Source organism: Salvelinus namaycush, chromosome 14 (assembly GCF_016432855.1).
Source record: "Salvelinus namaycush isolate Seneca chromosome 14, SaNama_1.0, whole genome shotgun sequence".
NCBI classification, from domain to species: domain Eukaryota; kingdom Metazoa; phylum Chordata; class Actinopteri; order Salmoniformes; family Salmonidae; genus Salvelinus; species Salvelinus namaycush.
In genome coordinates, this window is record NC_052320.1 from 8579852 (window position 1) to 8601695 (window position 21844).

Sequence of the window (21844 nt, forward strand, 5' to 3'; positions counted from 1 at the left end):
AGATAGTTTAGACTAGCTCAGGTAGTCAAGATAGTTTAGACTAGCTCAGGTAGTCAAGATAGTTTAGACTAGCTCAGGTAGTCAAGATCGTTTAGACTAGCTCGGGTAGTCAAGATAGTTTAGACTAGCTCAGGTAGTCAAGATCGATTAGACTAGCTCAGGTAGTCAAGATAGTTTAGACTAGCTCAGGTAGTCAAGATAGTTTAGACTAGCTCAGGTAGTCAAGATCGTTTAGACTAGCTCAGCTAGTCCAGAGAAGCATGTGAAAATGTTACTGTCATTATCCTTGTTTTCTGAATTCCTCTCAAGGTTCATAGGAGGAAGAAGTCCCAGGGAGGGACATTGGATCCTCTCCTCTGCTGTTCTTTAAGAGGTATTGTTGGTGTGTGTCCATGGTTACCTGACGTTGTCATGTTTCTGGATGTAGATCTTGTGGAACATCATATCTTCCTTCTTGGCGTTGATTTCTGCCTTCATCTCCATGGCAACGTGCCTTGGAAGCACCGACAGCAGCAAGCGCTCCTGGAGAATGTGTATGATAGAGAGAGGAAAAGGGGGAAGAGAGAGAGAAGCAGAAAGAGAGTGATAGATGAGAGAAAGATGATGTGGAGTGAGCGAGAGAGAAGCAGAGCGAGAGAGGGAGAGAGGGGGAGAAGTAGAGAGAGTCAACAGCAACCTTGGGAAAATCCTCTGCATTATCATTAACAGCAGACTCGTACATTTCCTCAGTGAAAACAATATACTGAGCAAATGTCAAATTGGCTTTTTACCAAATTATCGTACGACAGACCATGTATTCACCCTGCACACCCTAATTGACAAACAAACAAACCAAAACAAAGGCAAAGCCTTCTCATGCTTTGTTGATTTCAAAAAAGCCTTCGACTCAATGTGGCATGAGGGTCTGCTATACAAAGTGATGGAAAGTGGTGTTGGGGGAAAAACATACAACATTATAAAATCCATGTACACAAACAAGTGTACAGTTAAAATTGGCAAAAAACACACACATTTCTTCCCACAGGGCCATGGGGTGAGACAGGGATGCAGCTTAAGCCCCACCCTCTTCAACATATATATCAACAAATTGGCAAGGACACTAGAACAGTCTGCAGCACCCGGCCTCACCCTACTAGAATCTGAAGTCAAATGTCTACTGTTTGCTGATGATCTGGTGCTTCTGTCACCAACCAAGGAGGGCCTTACAGCAGCACCTACACTACCGTTCAAACGTTTGGGGTCACTTAGAAATGTCCCTGTTTTTGAAAGAAAAGTACATTTTGTTGTCCATTAAAATAACAGAAATACAGAAATATAGTGTAGACATTGTTAATGTTGTAAAATACTATTGTTATAATGTTTCTGCCACCATATCTTACGGCAAAATAAAGCTTCTGGAAATCAGGACAGCGACCACTCACCTCGGATTAGACAAAGATTTTTTCCTCAAAAAGCAGGACACAAAGGATGTACTTCAGACACCCGACAAGGCTAACATCCCCGTCATTGGCAAGAGAAAGAGACGCAGGTACAAAGGACAGAGCGGGGTGCCTTGTAAGGATCCGCAGACGGCAAGTGGGAAAGCTGCCGTTACCGTCAATATTACTTGCCAACATGCAATCATTGGACAATAAATTAGACGAGGTACGATCACGAATATCCTACCAACGGGACATCAAAAATTGTAACATCTTATTATTCATGGAACCGTGGCTGAATGATGACATGGATATTCAGCTAGTGTCATATATGCTGCACCGGCTAGATAGAACAGCACACTCCGGAAAGACGAGGGGGGGGCGGTCTGTGCATATTTGTAAACAACTGCTGGTGCACGAAATCTAAAAAAATCTCTTGATTTTGCTCGCCTGAAGTAGAGTATCTTAGGATAAACTGTAGACCACACTATTTGCAAAAATCCATACTTTTCGTGGCTGTTTATTTACCCCCACAAACGGATGCTGGCACTAAGACCGCACTCAGTCAGCTGTATAAGGAAATAAGCAAACAGGAAACTGCTCACCCAGAGGTGGTGCTCCTAGTGGCCGGGGACTTTAATGCAGGGAAATTTAAATCACTTTTACCTAATTTCTATCAACATGTTAAATGCGCAACCAGAGGGAAAAAAAATCGAGATCACCTGTACTCCACACACAGAGACACATACAAAGCTATCTCTCGCCCTCCATTTGGTAAATCCGACCACAATTCTATCCTCCTGATTCCTGCTTACAAGCAAAAATTAAAGCAGGAAGCACCAGTGACTTGGTCTATAAAAAAGTGGTCAGATGAAGCAGATGCTAAACTACAGGACTGTTTTGCTATCACAGACTGGAACATGTTCCGGGATTCCTCCGATGGCATTGAGGAGTACACCACATCAGTCACTGGCTTTATCAATAAGTGCATCGAGCGCGTCGTCCCCCACAGTGACTGTACGTACAGTTGAAGTCAGAAGTTTACATACACTTAGGTTGGAGTCATTAAAACCCATGTTTAAACCACTCCACAAATTTCTTGTTAACATACTATAGTTTTGGCAAGTCGGTTAGGACATCTACTTTGTGCATGACACAAGTAATTTTTCCACCGATTGTTTACAGACAGATTATTTCACTTATAATTGTCACGACTTCCGCCGAAGTCGGCCCCTCTCCTTGTTCGGCGGTCGACGTCACCGGCTTTCTAGCCACAGCCGGTCCACTTTTCATTTTCCATTTCTTCTGTCTTTTTCTTATCACACCTGGCTTCACTTAATCAATTACTTGTTTATTATTTAACCCCCTGTTCTACATGTTGTATTTGTGAGTGATTGTTTGTTGTATTGTGGTCCGTATTGTGTGGCCGTGTATATTACGTGTTATGTTGGAAAATTTGAGTAAAGTATTTTATTACTCATATCTGCTGTCCTGCGCCTGACTCATCTCACCAGCTACACACAGACGCCTTTACAGAATCACTCACCCAGAAGGTTGGAGTCAGCAGGAGCAGACGCCCTCCCAGTTGCAGTGGAGTGGCGCGTTGAGCAGCACGCCATGTTGCAACGCCTGGGCACCGCCATGGATCGCGTGCTGCAGACGATGGATCGTTGGGAGAGAGGAGGAGGTTATCTAGCACCTCCACCAGCTCCACTACAACAGGTCCCACTGTCCACCCCTCTTCCACCTGGTCCCAGCGGGATTCAACTCGAGCTCCCGAGGGAGTATAATGGGACGGCTGCCGGATGCCAGGGGTTTCTACTACAGCTGGAGCTCTACCTGGCGACCGTCCACCCGGCTCCTTCGGGGCGTGAGAGTGTGTCCGCCCTCGTCTCCTGCCTCTCAGGGAAAGCCCTGGAGTGGGCCAACGCCATATGGAGTGAGGGAGACGCGGCGTTGGACCATTACGCAGAGGTGAACGTCTGTTCCACCTGAGGCAGGGGACGAGGAGCGCGCAGGATTTTACCTGGGACTTCTGGACCCTGGCCGCCAGCGCGGGATGGAATGACAGGGCCCTGATCAATCACTACAGGTGCAGTCTGCTCGAGGACGTTCGTCGGGAGTTGGCCTGCAGAGACACCACCCTCACATTGGACCAGCTGGTGGACATGTCAATCCGGCTGGACAACCTGCTGATTGCCCGGCGGACGTCCGGATCAGGACCTGTCAGTTCCATCCCCCCCTGCGCTTAGGGCGACCGGAGGAGGGGCCATTCCCTGCACCATCTGTGGCCGCAGAGGGCACACTGCTGGTCGGTGCTGGGGGGGTTCCTCAGGGAGTCGAGGCAGCAGGCAGGGCACTATCGTGTCACCCCAGGTGAGTCGGCACCAGGCTCACCCAGAGCCCCCTGTTGCTCAAATGTATGTGTTTATTTCATTTCCTGAGTTTTCCCCGCATTCCCAGCATAAGGCGCTAGTAGATTCATCCCCTCAGAATATGCCGATTTGTCTCTCGCCTTATGTAAGAAGAGGGCGACTAAATTACCACCTCATCGACGGGGGGATTGTGCGATAAATCTCCTGGTAGACGCAGCACTTCCCAGGAGTCACGTGTATCCTCTGTCACAGGAGGAGACGGTGGCTATGGAAACATCCCTGGGACAGGGATACATTCGGCCCTCCACTTCACCTGCCTACTCAAGTTTATTTTTTGTGAAGAAGGATGGGGGTCTGCGCCCGTGTATTGACTATCGAGGGATCAATCAGATCACTGTGAGGTACAGCTACCCGCTGCATCTCATTGCCAGTGCGATCGAGTCAATGCACAGGGAGCGCTTCTTCACAAAATTGGATCTCAGGAGCGCTTACAACCTGGTGCGTATCCGGGAAGGGGACGAGTGGAAGACGGCATTTAGTACCACCTCAGGGCACTGTGAGTACCTTGTCATGCCGTACGGGTTGATGAATGCTCCATCAGTTTTCTAGGCCTTTGTTTGACGAGATTTTCTGGGACCTGCACGGGCAGTGTGTAGTGGTGTATATCGACGACATTCTGATATACTCCGCTACACGTGCCGAGCATGTGTCCCTGGTGCGCAGGGTGCTTGGTCGACTGTTGGAGCATGACCTGTACGTCAAGGCTGAGAAATGTCTGTTCTTACAACAGTCCGTCTCCTTCCTAGGGTACCGCATTTGCACGTCAGGGGTGGAGATGGAGAGTGACCGCATTTCAGCCGTGCGTAATTGGCCGACTCCCACCACGGTAAAGGAAGTGCAGCGGTTTCTAGGGTTTGCCAACTACTACCAGAGGTTTATCCGGGGTTTTGGTCAGGTAGCTGCTCCCATTACCTCACTGCTGAAGGGGGGACCGGTGCGGCTGCAGTGGTCGACTGAGGCAGACAGGGCTTTTGGTCACCTGAAGGCTCTGTTTACCTCGGCTTCCGTGCTGGTTCATCCGGATCCCTTTTTGGCGTTCATAGTGGAGGTGGACGCATCGGGACAGTGCGTCCGCCTCTCTCAGCGCTCAGGCACGCCACCAAAGCTCCGCCCCTGTGCTTTCATTTCGAAGAAGCTCAGCCCGGCCCGGCGGAGCGAAACTATGATGTGGGGGACCGGGAGCTGTTGGCTGTTGTCAAGGCTCTGAAGGCGTGGAGACATTGGCTTGAGGTGGGCTATGTTCTTTACCTGTTTTGTTTTCACTCTATCCTACAGACCAGGTTCCCAGAACGCTAAGGCAGACACACTGTCCCGGATGTATGACACAGAGGAGCGGTCCATGGATCACACTCCCATACTTCCGGCCTCTTGCCTGGTGGCACCGGTGGTGGCCGTGTATATTACGTGTTATGTTGGAAATTTTGAGTAAAGTATTTTATTACTCATATCTGCTGTCCTGCGCCTGACTCATCTCACCAGCTACACACAGATGCCTTTACAATAATTCACCGTATCACAATTCCAGTGAGTCAGAAGTTTACATACACTAAGTTGACTGTGCCTTTAAACAGCTTGGAAAATTCCAGAAAATTATGTCATGGCTTTAGAAGCTTCTGATAGGCTAATTGACATAATTTGAGTCAATTGGAGGTGTACCTGTGGATGTATTTCAAGGCCAACCTTCAAACTCAGTGCCTCTTTGCTTGACATCATGGGAAAATCAAAAGAAATCAGCCCCAAGACCTCAGAAAAAAAATTGTAGACCTCTACAAGTCTGGTTCATCCTTGGGAGCAATTTCCAAACGTTTGAAGGTACGATCATTTGTACAAACAATAGTACGCAAGTATAAACATCATGGGACCACGCAGCCATCACACCGCTCAGGTAGGAGACCCGTTTGTCTCCTAGAGATGAACGTACATTGGTGCAAAAAGTGCAAATCAATCCCAGAACAACAGCAAAGGACCTTGTGAAGATGCTGGAGGAAACAGGTACAAAAGTATCTACATCCACAGTAAAACGAGTCCTATAACAACATAACATGAAAGGCCGCTCAGCAAGGAAGAAGCCACTGCTCTAAAACCGCCATAAAAAAGCCAGACTACTGTTTGCAACTACACATGGGGACAAATATCGTACTTTTTGGAGAAATGTCCTCTGGTCTGATAAAACTAAAATAGAACTGTTTGGCCATAATGACCATCGTTATGTTTGGAGGAAAAGGGGGGATGCTTGCAAGCCGAAGAACACCATCTCAACCGTGAAGCATGGGGGTGGCAGCATCATGTTGTGTGGGTGCTTTGCTGCAGGAGAGGCTGGGGCACTTCACAAAATAGACAGCATAATGAGGAAGGAAAATTATGTGGATATATTGAAGCAACAATTCAAGAAATCAGTAGGGAAGTTAAAGCTTGGTCGCAAATGGGTCTTCCAAATGGACAATGACACCAAGCATACTTCCAAAGTTCTGGCAAAATGGCTTAAGGACAACAAAGTCAAGGTATTGGAGTGGCCATCACCTCAATCCTATAGATAATTTGTGGGCAGAACTGAAAAAGTGTGAGTGAGCAAGGAGCCCTACAAACCTGAAGCAGTTACACCAGCTCTGTCAGGAGGAATGGGCCAAAATTCACCCAATTTATTGTGGGAAGCTTGTGGAAGGCTACCCGAAACGTTTTCCCCAAGTTAAACAATTTAAAGGCAACGCTACCAAATACTAATTGAGTGTTTGTAAACTTCTGACCCACTGGGAATGTGATGAAAGAAATAAAAGCTGAAATAAATCATTCCCTCTACTATTATTCTGACATTTCACATTCTCAAAATAAAGTGGTGATCCTAACTGACCTGAGACAGGGACTTTTTACTAGGATTAAATGTCAGGAATTGTGAAATACTGAGTTTAAATGTATTTGGCGAAGGTGCATGTAAACTTCCGACTTCAACTGTACATACCCCAACCAGAAGCCATGGATCACAGGCAACATTCTCACTGAGCTAAAGGGTAGAGCTGCCGCATTCAAGGTGCGGGACTCTAACCCGGAAGCTTATAACAAATCCTTGCAAACTATTACAGACTACAATGGAAAGCACAGCCGCGAGCTGCCCAGTAACACTTCGAGGCAAGCAACACTGAGGCATACTTCGAGGCAAGCAACACTGAGGCATGCATGAGAGCATCAGCTGTTCCAGATGAGCGTGTGATAACGCTCTCCGTAGCCGATGTGAGTAAGACCTTTAAATAGATCAACATTCCCCAAGCCGCGGGGCCAGACGGATTACCAGGACGTGTGATCCGGCCATGTGCTGACCAACTGGCAGATGTCTTCACTGACATTTTCAACATGTCCCTGATTGAGTCTGTAATACCAACATGTTTCAAGCAGACCACCATAGTCCCTGTGCCCAAGAACACAAAGGCCACCTGCCTAAAAGACTACAGACCTGTAGCACTCACGTCCGTAGCCATGAAGTCCTTTGAAAGGCTGGTAATGGCTCACATTAACACCATTATCCCAGAAACCCTAGACCCACTCCAATTTGCATACCGCCCAAACAGATCCACAGATGATGCAATCTGTAATGCACTCCACACTGCCCTTTCTCACCTGGACAAAAGGAACACCTACGTGAGAATGCTATTCATTGACTACAGCTCAGCGTTCAACACCATAGTACCCTCAAAGCTCATCACTAAGCTAAGGATCCTGGGACTAAACACCTCCTTCTGCAACTGGATGCTGGACCTCCTGACGGGCCACCCCCAGGTGGTGAGGTTAGGTAGCAACACATCCGCCACGCTGATCCTCAACACTGGAGCCCCCCAGGGGTGCGTGCTCAGTCCCGTCCTGTACTCCCTGTTCACCCACGACTCCGTGGCCTGGCACGACTCCAACACCATCATTAAGTTTGCAGATGACACAGTCCTGATCACTGACAATGATGAGACAGCCTATAAGGAGGAGGTCAGAGACCTGGCCGGGTGGTGCCAGAATAACAAACTATCCGTCAACTGAATCAGGACAAAGGAGATGATTGTGGACTACAGGAAAAGGAGGACCGAGCACGCCCCCATTCTCATCGACAGGTCTACAGTGGAGCAGGTTGAGAGCTTCAAGTTCCTTGGTGTCCACATCACCAACAAACTAGAATGGTCCAAACACACCAAGAAAGTCGTGAAGAGGGCACGACAAAGCCTATTCCCCCTCAGGAGACTGAAAAGATTTGGCATGGATCCTCAGATCCTCAAAAGGTTCTACAGCTACAACATCGAGAGCATCCTGACTGGTTGCATCACTGCCTGGTATGGCAACTACTCAGAGGGTAGTGCTTACGGCCCAGTACATCACTGCTCAGAGGGTAGTGCGTACTGCCCAGTACATCACTGGGGCTAAGCTGCCTGCCATCCAGGACCTCTACACCAGGCGGTGTCAGAGGAAGGCCCTAAAAATTGTCAAAGACCCCAGCCACCCCAGTCATAAAATGTTCTCTCTACTACCGCATGGCAAGCGGTACCGGAGCGCCAAGTCTAGGACCAAAAGGCTTCTCAACAGCTTTTACCCCCAAGCCATAAGACTCCTGAACAGGTATTCAAATGGCTACACAGAATATTTGCATTGTCCCGTCCCCCCAACCCCTCTTTTACGCTGCTGCTACTCTCTGTTTATCATATATGCATAGTCACGTTAACTATACATTCATGTACACACTACCTCAATTAGTCCAACTAACCGGTGCCCCCGCACATTGGCTACCCAGACTATCTGCATTTTGTCCAGCCACCCACCACCCACCAACCCCTCTTTTACGCTACTGCTACTCTCTGTTCATCATATATGCATAGTCACTTTAACCATACCTACATGTACATACTACGTCAATTAGCCTGACTAACCGGTGCCTGTATATAGCCTCGCTACTGTATATAGCCTCGCTACTGTATATAGCCTCGCTACTGTATATAGCCCCGCTACTGTATATAGCCTCGCTACTGTATATAGCCTCGCTACTGTATATAGCCTCGCTACTGTATAAAGCCTCGCTACTGTATATAGCCTCGCTACTGTTATTTTTCACTGTCTTTTTTCTGTTGTTTTTATTTCTTTACTTAACTATTGTTCACCTTATACCTATGTTTTACTTAAAAATTACACAGTTGGTTAGGGCCTGTAAGTAAGCATTTCACTGTAAGGTTGTATTTGGCGCACGTGACGAATAAACTTTGATTTGATTTGTAGCTGAAAACAGCAGATTTTTAATGGAATATCTACATAGGCGTACAGAGGCCCATTATCAGCAACCATCACTCCTGTGTTCCAATGGCACGTCGTGTTAGCTAATCCAAGCTTATCATTTTAAAAGGCTAATTGATCATTAGAAAACCCTTTCGCAATTATGTTAGCACAGCTGAAAACTGTTGTTCTGATTAAAGAAGCAATAAAACTGGCCTTCTTTAGACTAGTTGAGTATCAGAATTTGTGGGTTCGAATTACAGGCTCAAAACGGCCAGAAACAAAGGACTTTCTTCTGAAACTCGTCAGTCTTTTTTTGTTCTGAGAAATGAAGGCTATCCCATGCTAGAAATTGCCAAGAAACTGAAGATCTTGTACAATGCTGTGTACTACTCCCTTCACAGAACAGCGCAAACTGGCTCCAACCAGAATAGAAAGAGGAGTGGGAGGCCCCGGTGCACAACTGAGCAAGAGGACAAGTACATTAGTGTCTAGTTTGAGAAACAGACGCCTCACAAGTCCTCAACTGGCAGCTTCATTAAAAAGTACCCGCAAAACACCAGTCTCAACATCAACAGTGAAGAGGAGACTCCGGGATGCTGTCCTTCTAGGCAGAGTTGAAAATGTTTTTTAAAGAAAAGATTAAGATGGGCAAAAGAACACATATACTGGACAGATATATGGCTTTTTCTTTGCAACTCTGCCTAGAAGGCCAGCATCCCAGAGTCTCCTCTTCACTGTTGACGTTGAGACTGGTGTTTTGCGGGTACTATTTAATGAAGCTGCCAGTTGAGGACTTGTGAGGCGTCTGTTTCTCAAACTAGACACTCTAATGTGTAATGTTTACTGTTCATTTTTATAGTTTATTTCACTTTTGTATATTATCTACTTCACTTGCTTTGGCAATGTTAACATATGATTCCCATGCCAATAAAGTCCCTTCAATTTAATTTAATTGAGAGAGAGAGATGATGTGGAGGGAGGGAGAGAGAGAAGTAGAGAGGGGGAGAAGCAGAGAGAGAGAGATGATGTGGATGGAGTGAGAGAGGGAGAGAGAAGCAGAGAGAGAGAGAGGATGTGAAGGGAGTGAGAGAGGGAGAGAGAAGCAGAGAGAGAGGGAGAAGCAGAGAGAGAGAGAGAGGATGTGGAGGGAGAAAGAAGCAGAGAGAGAGAGAGAGAGAGAGGATGTGGAGGGAGCGAGAGAGGGAGAGAGAAGCAGAGAAAGAGAGAGAGAGGGAGGATGTGGAGGGAGCGGGAGAGAGAGAGAGAGAGAGAGAGAGAGAGGATGTGGAGGGAGTGAGAGAGACAGAGAGAAAGAAAAGGCAGAGCGTTTCACAGCTAGAAATCTCAATGAGTAACTGCCTTGAGTACCATTCATTCTTAGGAATACTGCATGGGAACATGGTAGAACATGGGAACATGGCAGAACACAGAGGCATTCAGATATACTCTATACTGTTGACCCACAAAATGAATAAAGCATATTTCGGTAAACAATTGTAATGGCATGTGTAAGCGTGTGCTCCTCCCTGTGAGTCTGTGTGTGCATGCCTCTGTGTGTGTATAGCCTACCTGTTGCTGGTTCTCTCTCTGCAGGTAGAGCCGGGCCTGGATGTACCCCCTGGTCTCCTGAAAGGCCTGTCTCTGAGACACCTCGGCAGGGTAGTGGGTACAGATACCTATCATGTTGGTACACAGGAAGACCAACGCATTGGCACTCAGCTGGAGGAGGAGAGAGACAGTAGGGGAGAGGAGAGAGAGAGAGTGGGGGAGAGGAGAGAGAGAGAGTGGGGGAGAGGAGAGAGAGAGAGTGGGGGAGAGGAGAGAGAGAGAGTGGGGGAGAGGAGAGAGAGAGAGTGGGGGAGAGGAGAGAGAAAGAGTGGGGGAGAGGAGACAAATGTTACTTTTTATTACTTACTTTATTGAGATACCCTTACATACTTAAGTTCCCTTCATGAGAGAGAGAGAGAGAGAGAGAGAGAGAGAGAGAGAGAGAGAGAGAGAGAGAGAGAGAGAGAGAGAGAGAGGGAGAGAGGGGGAGAGAGAGAGGGAGAGAGAGACATAGAGAGAGAGAGAGAGACACAGAGAGACACAGAGAGAGACACAGAGAGAGGGGGGAGAGAGAAAGACAGAGAGAGAGAGAGAGAGAGACTTTTCTGTGAGACTTTAAAACTCTATAAACGTACACTCAGAACCAAAAAAGCACAGTACAACAGCAAGCAGCTGACACTAATTGAGGAGTCCATAAACACAAACAACTTCTGGCAAAACTGGAGAAAAAAAATAAAAAATTTAACAAGAGGAATTAGCGATACAAAATGGTGACATATGGACAACCCATTTTAAAACACTCTACAACACCGTTCAAATTGACACAAACGCAGAACAACGCCAAATTCATGAGAAGTTGAATGGATTAGAAAAAGCTATAAAGGACAATCAAAATCCATTGGAATCCCCAATTACTGACCAGGAGCTCTATAAGAAACTTCAGGCTCTCAAATTTAAAAAGGCATGCGGACCTGATGGCATCCTAAATGAGATGCTCAAACTCACTAGTGCAAAATTTCAATTGGCTATATTAAAACTGTTTAATTTGATCCTGAGTGTAGGTTATTTCCCTGACATCTGGAATCAAGGACTCATAACCCCAATCTTTAAGAACGGAGACAAATTTGACCCTAACAATTACAGAGGCATTTGTGTGAACAGTAACCTGGGGAAGGTTTTCTGTAGTATTATCAACGTAAGAGTTCTAAACTTCCTTAATAAGCACAATGTCTTGAGTAAAAGCCAAATTAGATTTATACCAAAACATCGCACAACTGATCATATTTACACCCTAGATAGATAAACATGTTCACCAAAATAATACCAAAATATACGCTTGCTTTATCGACTTCCAAAAAGCATTTGATTCTATTTGGCATACAGGACTGTTCTACAAAGTCATTGAAAGTGGTGTAGGGGGTAAAACATATGACATAATTAAATCAATGTATACTGGCAATACATGCAGTATTAAAATTGGTAAGAAAATAACAGAATTCTTTAACCAGGGGCATGAAGCCAAGGTTGCAATCTGAGCCCTGCACTCTTCAATATTTACATGAACGAATTTGACACTATTCTAGAAAAATCCTCAGCCCCTGGTGTTAGTCTCCACAATTCAGAAGTTAAATGCCTACTCTTCGCAGATGACCTATGCCTGCTGTCACCCACAGCACATGGCCTACAGCAGAGCCTGGACCTGCTAAAGCAGTACTGCCAGACCTGGGCCATGGCAGTAAACCCCAAAAAGACTAAAATAATGATTTTCCAGAGAAGATCCAGATCTCAGGGAATTAGACCAAAGTTCTCAATTGGTACAAAATATATAGAGTACTATACACACTACAATTACTTAGGTTTAAAAATAAGCTCAACTGGACACCTTAATGAGGCAGTGAATGAACTGAGAGAGAAAACACGCAGGGCATTCTACGCCATTAAAAAGCTAATTCAAATTGAAATACCTATTAAAATTTGGCTAAAACTAATTGAATATGTCATTGAACCAATTGCACTTTATGGCATTGAGGTGTGGGGTCCACTTGCAAAACAAGATTTCATCAAATGGGACAAACATCCCATTGAAACCCTGCATGCAGAGTTCTGTAAGATTCTCCTACATGTCCAGAGGAAAACTACAAACAATGCATGCAGGGCAGAATTAGGCCAATATCCACTAATAATAAAAACTAAAAAAAGAGCAATTAAGTTTTGGAAACATCTAAAATACAGTGACCCCCTCTCATATCATTACCAAGCCCTGCAATGCCAAGACCTGAGCAAAGAAAAGAGTCCCCTCATCCAGCTGGTCCTGGGGCTGAGTTCACAAACCTGTTCTACTAACACACTGAAGCCTCAGGACCAGAACATCCAATCAATCAGAATAAACCAAATTACAACACAGTCAAAACAAAACGACATTGTTTATTGGGAAACACAAGCACAAACACAAAGCAAAATGCAGTGCTATCTGGCCCTAAATCGACAGTACACCGTGGCTAAATATTTGACCATGGTTACTGATCAAAACCTTAGAAAAACCTTGACAAAGTACAGGCTCAGTGAGCACAGCCTTGCCATTGAGAAGGGTAGATACAGGAAAACCTGGCTCCTTGTAGAGGAAAGGCTGTGCAACCACTGCACAACAGCAGAACCTGAGACGGAGCTGCATTTCCTGACAAAATGTCAAAAATATAAAACAAGTAGAGAGTGTCATTTTCCCAAATTTGAAACCCTTATTCAAGGTTTCAAAGACCTCTCTGACGAGGATAGGCTACCCATCCTGTTGGGGGAGGACGCAGAGAGCTGTGGGTTGGCAGCGCACTACATTGCTGCCTGCCATAAGTTGAGGGACAGTGTCTGACAGACCAATCAACCTGCACATGTACTCTACTGTATGCTTATTGTTATTGTTAATCAGTTAACCACCTAACTGAGGAACTCAATTTAACCTTGCACAATACCCTAGATGCAGTCGCACCCATAAAAACTAAAAACATTTGTCATAAGAAACTAGCTCCCTGGTATACAGAAAATACCCGAGTCCTGAAGCAAGCTTCCAGAAAATTGGAACGCAAATGGCGCCACACCAAACTGGAAGTCTTCCATTTTTTACATTTTTTTTTTTTTTTTTAGTCATTTTAGCAGACGCTCTTATCCAGAGCGACTTACAGTAGAGTGCATACATTTTATTACATTTTTTACATACTGAGACAAGGATATCCCTACCGGCCAAACCCTCCCTAACCCGGACGACGCTATGCCAATTGTGCGTCGCCCCACGGACCTCCCGGTTGCGGCCGGCTGCGACAGAGCCTGGGCGCGAACCCAGAGACTCTGGTGGCGCAGCTAGCACTGCGATGCAGTGCCCTAGACCACTGCGCCACCCGACTAGCTTGGAAAGACAGTACCATGCAGATTCGAAGAGCCCTCACTGCTGCTCGATCATCCTATTTTTCCAACTTAATTGAGGAAAATAAGAACAATCCAAAATGTATTTTTGATACTGTCGCAAAGCTAACTAAAAAACAGCATTCCCCAAGTGAGGATGGCTTTCACTTCAGCAGTAATAAATTCATGAACTTCTTTGAGGAAAAGATCATGATCATTAGAAAGCAAATTACAGACTCCTCTTTAAATCTGCGTATTCCTCCAAAGCTCAACTGTCCTGAGTCTGCACAACTCTGCCAGGACCTAGGATCAAGAGAGACACTTAAGTGTTTTAGTACTATATCTCTTGACACAATGATGAAAATAATCATGGCCTCTAAACCTTCAAGCTGCATACTGGACCCTATTCCAAATAAACTACCGAAAGAGCTGCTTCCTGTGCTCGGCCCTCCTATGTTGAACATAATAAACGGCTCTCTATCCACCGGATGTGTACCAAACTCACTAAAAGTGGCAGTAATAAAGCCTCTCTTGAAAAAGCCAAACCTTGACCCAGAAAATATAAAATACTATCGGCCTATATCGAATCTTCCATTCCTCTCAAAAATTTTAGAAAAAGCTGTTGCGCAGCAACTCACTGCATTCCTGAAGAAAAACAATGTATACGAAATGCTTCAGTCTGGTTTTAAACCCCATCATAGCACTGAGACTGCACTTGTGAAGGTGGTAAATTACCTTTTAATGGCGTCAGACCGAGGCTCTGCATCTGTCCTCGTGCTACTAGACCTTAGTGCTGCCTTTGATACCATCGATCACCACATTCTTTTGGAGAGATTGGAAACCCAAATTGGCCTACACGGACAAGTTCTGGCCTGGTTGAGATCTTACCTGTTGGAAAGATATCAGTTTGTCTCTGTGAATGGTTTGTCCTCTGACAAATCAACTGTACATTTCGGTGTTCCTCAAGGTTCCGTTTAAGGACCACTATTGTTTTCACTATATATTTTACCTCTTGGGGATGTCATTCGAAAACATAATCTTAACTTTCACTGCTATGTGGATGACACACAGCTGTACATTTCAATGAAACATGGTGAAGCCCCAAAATTGCCCTCGCTAGAAGCCTGTGTTTCAGACATAAGGAAGTGGATGGCTGAAAACGTTCTACTTTTAAACTCGGACAAAACAGAGATGCTTGTTCTAGGTCCCAAGAAACAAAGAGATCTTCTGTTGAATCTGACAATTAATCTTGATGGTTGTAAAGTCGTCTCAAATGAAACTGTGAAGGACCTCGGCGTTACTCTGGACCCTGATCTCTCTTTTGACAAACATATCAAGACTGTTTCAAGGACAGCTTTTTTCCATCTACGTAACATTGCAAAAATCAGAAATTTTCTGTCCAAAAATGATGCAGAAAAATTAATCCATGCTTTTGTTACTTCTAGGTTAGACTACTGCAATGCTCTACTTTCCGGCTACCCGGATAAAGCACTAAATAAACTTCAGTTAGTGCTAAATACGGCTGCTAGAATCCTGACTAGAACCAAAAAATTTGATCATATTACTCCAGTGCTAGCTTCCCTACACTGGCTTCCTGTTAAGGCAAGGGCTGATTTCAAGGTTTTACTGTTAACCTACAAAGCGTTACATGGGCTTGCTCCTACCTATCTTTCCGAGTTGGTCCTGCCGTACATACCTACACGTACGCTACGGTCACAAGACGCAGGCCTCCTAATTGTCCCTAGAATTTCTAAGCAAACAGCTGGAGGCAGGGCTTTCTCCTATAGATCTCCATTTTTATGGAATGGTCTGCCTACCCATGTGAGAGACGCAGACTCGGTCTCAACCTTTGAGTCTTTACTGAAGACTCATCTCTTCAGTAGGTCACATGATTGAGTGTAGTCTGGCCCAGGAGTGTGAAGGTGAACGGAAAGGCTCTGGAGCAACGAACCGCCCTTGCTGTCTCTGCCTGGCCGGTTCCCCTCTCTCCAATGGGATTCTCTGCCTCTAACCCTATTACAGGGGCTGAGTCACTGGCTTACTGGTGCTCTTTCATGCTATACTCGGCCTTGTCTCAGGGTGGTAAGTTGGTGGTTGAAGATTTCCCTCTAGTGGTGTGGGGGCTGTGCTTTGGCAAAGTGGGTGGGGTTATATCCTTCCTGTTTGGCCCTGTCCGGGGGTATCATCGGATAGGGCCACAGTGTCTCCTGACCCCTCCTGTCTCAGCCTCCAGTATTTATGCTGCAGTAGTTAATGTGTCGGGGGCTAGGGTCAGTTTGTTATATCTGGAGGACTTCTCCTGTCTTATCCGGTGTCCTGTGTGAATTTAAGTATGCTCTCTCTAATTCTCTCCTTCTCTCTCTCTTTCTTTCTCTCTCTCGGAGGACCTCAGCCCTAGGACCATGCGTCAGGACTACCTGGCATGATGACTCCTTGCTGTCCCCAGTCCACCTGGCCTTGCTGCTGCTCCAGTTTCAACTGTTCTGCCTGCGGCTATGGAACCCTGACCTGTTCACCGGACGTGCTAAAAAAGCCAACTGACATTTACTCCTGAGGTGCTGACTTGCTGCACCCTCGATAACTACTGTGATTATTATTATTTGACCATGCTGGTCATTTATGAACATTTGAACATCTTGGCCATGTTCTGTTATAATCTCCACCCGGCACAGCCAGAAGAGGACTGGCCACCCCTCATAGCCTGTTTCCTCTCTAGGTTTCTTCCTAGGTTTTGGCCTTTCTAGGGAGTTTTTCCTAGCCACCGTGCTTCTACACCTGCATTGCTTGCTGTTTGGGGTTTTAGGCTGGGTTTCTGTACAGCACTTTGAGATATCAGCTGATGTACGAAGGGCTTTATAAATACATTTGATTTGAAATTTGATTTGATTGTTCAATGTATGGTTATTTTGACCCTTGGTTATTGTTGTTACTGTTGTCCCGTTGACAATTTTGATTCTCCTTTTTATTTATTTTTTATATTGTAAATATCCCAAATAAGCTTTGGCAATATGTACATTGTTACGTCATGCCAATAAAGCGAATTGAATTGAATTGAAATTGAGAGAGAAACAGAGAGAGAGAGATTTTTTTTCAAAAGTCATCATTCTTGAGATGTCTTATAGGCTATAAATTGGGATGTCTATACATTTCTCAGAAAATCTATACATTTCCTGGATATCTATACATTTCTCAGAAAATCTATACATTTCCTGGAATATCTATACACAATCTTCGCACTGGTAAATGTACAGATTAACAGGGAAATCTACACTGAACAAAAATATAAACGCAACATGCAACAATTTCAATGATTTTACTGAGATACAGTTCATAAAAGTAAATCAGTCAATTGAAATAAATTCATTAGGCCCTAATCTATGGATTTTACATGACTGGGAATACAGATATGCATCTATTGGTCAAAAAAAAGATAGGGGTGTGGATTAGAAAACCAGTCAGTATCTGGTGTGACCACCATTTGTCTCAAGCAGTGCAACACATCTCCTTCACATAGAGTTGATCAGGCTGTTGATTGTGGCCTGTGGAATGTTGTCCCACTCCTCCTCAATGGCTGTGCGAAGTTGGTGGATATTTTAGTGGGAACTGGAACGTGCTGTTGTACACGTCGATCCGGAGCATCCCAAATATGCTCAATGGGTGACATGTCTGGTGAGTATGCAGGCCATGCAAGAACTGGGACAAGAACTGGGACATTTTCAGCTTCCAGGAATTGTGTACAGATCCTTTCGGCATGGGGCTGTGCATTAACATGAGGTGATGGCAGCGGATGAATGGCACGACAAATGGGCCGAAGAATCTCATCACGGTATCTCTGTGCATTCAAATTGCCATAGATAAAATACAAATTGTGTTCCTTGTCCTGCCCATACCTCCACCATGGGGTACTCTGTTCACAACATTTACATCAGCAAACCGCTTGCCCACATGACACCAGAAACACTGTTTTCTATCTGCCTGGTACAGTTGAAACCAGGATTCGAAGGTGAGCATTTGCCCACTGAAGTCAGTTACAACACCAAACTGCAGTCAGGTCAAGACCTTGGTGAGGACGAGAGCACGCAGATGAGCTTCCCTGAAACGGTTTCTGACAGTTTGTGCAGAAATTCTTCAGTGCAATCCCACAGTTTCATCAGCTGTCCAGGTGGCTGGTCTCAGACGATCCCTCAGGTGAAGAAGCCGGCTACGGAGGTCCTGGGCTGGCCTGGTTACACATGGTCTGCGCTTGTGAGGCATGTTGGACACACTACTAAATTATCTAAAACGACATTGGAGGCGGCTTATGGTAGAGAAATGAACATTCAATTATCTGGCAACATCTCTGGTGGACATTCCAGCAGTCAGCATGCTAATTGCACGCTCCCTCAAAACATGCACATTTTAGAGTGGCCTTTTATTGTTCCCAGCACAAGGTGCACCTGTGTAATGATCATGCTGTTTAATCAGCTTCTTGATATGCCACAACTGTCAGGTGGATGGATTATGTTGGCAAAGGAGAAATGCTCACTAAAAGGAATGTAAACAAATTTGGGAACAAAATTTGAGAGAAATAAGCGTTTTGTGCGTATGGAACATTTCTGGGATCTTTTATTTCAGCTCATGAAACATGGGACCAACACTTTACATGTTGCGTTTATATTTGTGTTCAGAATACAGTATATTGGGACGCAACCCAAGACCATCTCTGGTCTAGCCCTCCCTCCGTTTCTTATACTGTTTCTAACATTAGTGTGAACGGCTCATGATTAGATGGACATCAGTAGGACAGCATTACGTTGTCTGTCTGTCTGTCTGTGTTACGCCCTGACCTTAGAGATCCTTATTCTCTATGTTTGGTTAGGTCAGGGTGTGACTCGGGTGGGAAATTCTATGTTTTCTGTTTCTTTGTTTTTGGCCGAGTGTGGTTCCCAATCAGAGGCAGCTGTCTATCGTTGTCTCTGATTGGGGATCATACTTAGGCAGCCCTTTTTCCCACCATTAGGTTGTGGGATCTTGTTTTCTGTTTAGTTACTGTTGCCTGACAGAACTGTGTGTTTTCTATTTTGTTATTTTGTTAGAGTGTTTTTTTGGAATTAAAATCATGAACACTTTCCACGCTGCGCCTTGGTCAACTCTTTCTACCTCCAACGAGAGCCGTTACAGTCTGCTTCCCTTATCGGATTTCACATCAGAAGACAACTCATTCAATATAACAAAGACGTGGCCTAGCGGTCTCAGCCTCTGGAGAACGTGGACAATGAACTGCTTCCAACATGGGTTGGAATCCGGTCTACTGCTCTTTCAGCATTCTGTCTCCTACCGTTCACCTCTATCCAACAAACATACAAAATAGATCTATTTCTTAAGATAATACAAAGACATGGAGACAGAGACAAACAGAGAAGGCCCAAGTTTCCTCCTTACTCCACTATTCCTCCATACAGATAGACATGGTGACAGAGAAGGCCCAAGTTTCCTCCTTACTCCACTATTCCTCCATACAGATAGACATGGTGACAGATAGAGAAGAGGATCACTGATCCTTGCACTGTGCAGATACTCTTCAGCTTATATTCATGGCTGCTAATGCTTGTGTTTTGAGACACAGCAGCAGTGGGGAAGAGACTAGGCGAATGCAAATTGTACACGAGCACATTGTAGCAACACACCATAGAACAACACAACCACATTCCAGGCTTACTGTATATCCATTGGCTGGCTAAAATTAAGTGGAGAAGTTTAGCTTGCAGTTAGCTTAGACTAACACAGCAGCATTAGGCTAATATCCATGGGCTAGTGAAAGTTAAGTTTAGATAGCTTGCAGAAAGTTTAGTGAGGTTGTTAACCTCTAGAACATTCCCTCGTTCCACACACACACCCACTCTCTCCCTTTCTCCTCCATACAGGCAACAAGCCAGTGTCTGTTAGGGATTTTGTCCTTATTCAATGGTTTACACACAACACACACGATGACTACAGGGCTCTGGGTTTCCCCCTTTCTCTGCACACACACACACACACACACACACACACACACACACACACACACACACACACACACACACACACACACACACACCAAATCCTGGGAAAATAGCTTGACCCCTGACCAGTGGACAGACTGTTTCCTATGAAGATTATATCATCAATAATGAGAAAAGGACAGACTGAGTCTCATAGGCTGGATGAAGCATACTGTGTAACAGACAGATGGCCATGATGTTGTCTGATGGAGGTTTAATAACTAGGACATTACCTCTATAGACTGACGGGTGTGTTCTGCAGTTCTCACACCAACATTCTAGACCAGGTCCATAGAAGTTCTAAGGCCATTACTTCTACATAGATTGTGCTCTCCTTAGAACAACATTCCCCAACATTTTCCTCAGACAACATTCTAGAATAGTACCATAGAAGTCGTATAGCAGTTATGCAACTAAATCAATCACACATGGATAACCAGTGGTGTTCTCTGTTCTCCTCAGATCAACATTCTAGAACAGTTGGTCTTAACAGACAAGGTTCCAGAACAGTTGGTTTTGCTTAAATATTTCAACTAAATAAATCAATCACACATGGAAGTACTGTATGTACCACTCAATAACCAGGAATGGATTGTGCTCAAAGTGTAATACAATACATTGCATTCCTCTTTAGATGGATGGATAGTATGTCTGCCTTACTTGACAAATTATCTCCAACATCAATATCAGTACCAGCATATGTAAGTTGAAGCTGGTATATGGCCAAACCTGTGCGTGTATCTGTGCATTCGTCTGTGCATACACACACGTACACACACTCAAGTGTTTGTGTGAAGATGGTAGGTTGGAGTGTTTGTGTGAAGATGGTAGGTTGGAGTGTTTGTGAAGATGGTAGGTTGGAGTGTTTGTGAAGATGATAGGTTGGAGTGTTTGTGAAGACGGTAGGTTGGAGTGTTTGTGAAGATGGCAGGCTGGAATGCTCTCCTCTCCACAGTGTCAGTAGATATGAGAGGAGGTTTACAGTGTATACATAGATACAGGACCTGTGTTTTGACTACAGACAGAGGCAGTCTAACAACCTGACCCTGTACTCTGAACCAAAGTGTGTGTATGTGTGCCCGTGCGTGTACAAAATATCTATCTACCATCTCAAAACAGTGGCAGCAACAACTCAACTCCAGTATTTAATTGCTGTACTATAGGTAACTGCCAAAATAAAGGAAACACTTGAGTAAATGAGGGATACAAAGTACACTGCTCAAAAAAATAAAGGGAACACTTAAACAACACAATGTAACTCCAAGTCAATCACACTTCTGTGAAATCAAACTGTCCACTTAGGAAGCAACACTGATTGACAATAAATTTCACATGCTGTTGTGCAAATGGAATAGACAAAAGGTGCAAATTATAGGCAATTAGCAAGACACCCCCAATAAAGGAGTGGTTCTGCAGGTGGTGACCACAGACCACTTCTCAGTTCCTATGCTTCCTGGCTGATGTTTTGGTCACTTTTGAATGCTCGCGGTGCTTTCACTCTAGTGGTAGCATGAGACGGAGTCTACAACCCACACAAGTGGCTCAGGTAGTGCAGCTCATCCAGGATGGCACATCAATGCGAGCTGTGGCAAGAAGGTTTGCTGTGTCTGTCAGCGTAGTGTCCAGAGCATGGAGGCGCTACCAGGAGACAGGCCAGTACATCAGGAGACGTGGAGGAGGCCGTAGGAGGGCAACAACCCAGCAGCAGGACCGCTACCTCCGCCTTTGTGCAAGGAGGATCAGGAGGAGCACTGCCAGAGCCCTGCAAAATGACCTCCAGCAGGCCACAAATGTGCAT

General features: G+C 45.1%; 1 protein-coding gene across 3 annotated transcripts in view; it reads right to left on the reverse strand.

Annotated features, from left to right (window-relative positions):
* LOC120059091 (adenylate cyclase type 6-like) overlaps nt 1–21844 on the reverse strand; it is a 135518-nt gene that overhangs the window by 26123 nt on the left and 87551 nt on the right. For 2 of the 3 annotated variants that reach the window (XM_039007889.1, XM_039007888.1), the window contains exons 4-5: nt 10658–10807; nt 401–522 (exon numbers count right to left, since the gene is read on the reverse strand). In XM_039007889.1, coding sequence (XP_038863817.1) covers nt 401–522; nt 10658–10807 — 272 coding nt within the window. Of the gene's footprint in view, nt 1–400; nt 523–10657; nt 10808–14761; nt 14784–21844 lie in introns of those variants that run through there. The other variant, XM_039007890.1, reaches the window with a different exon arrangement.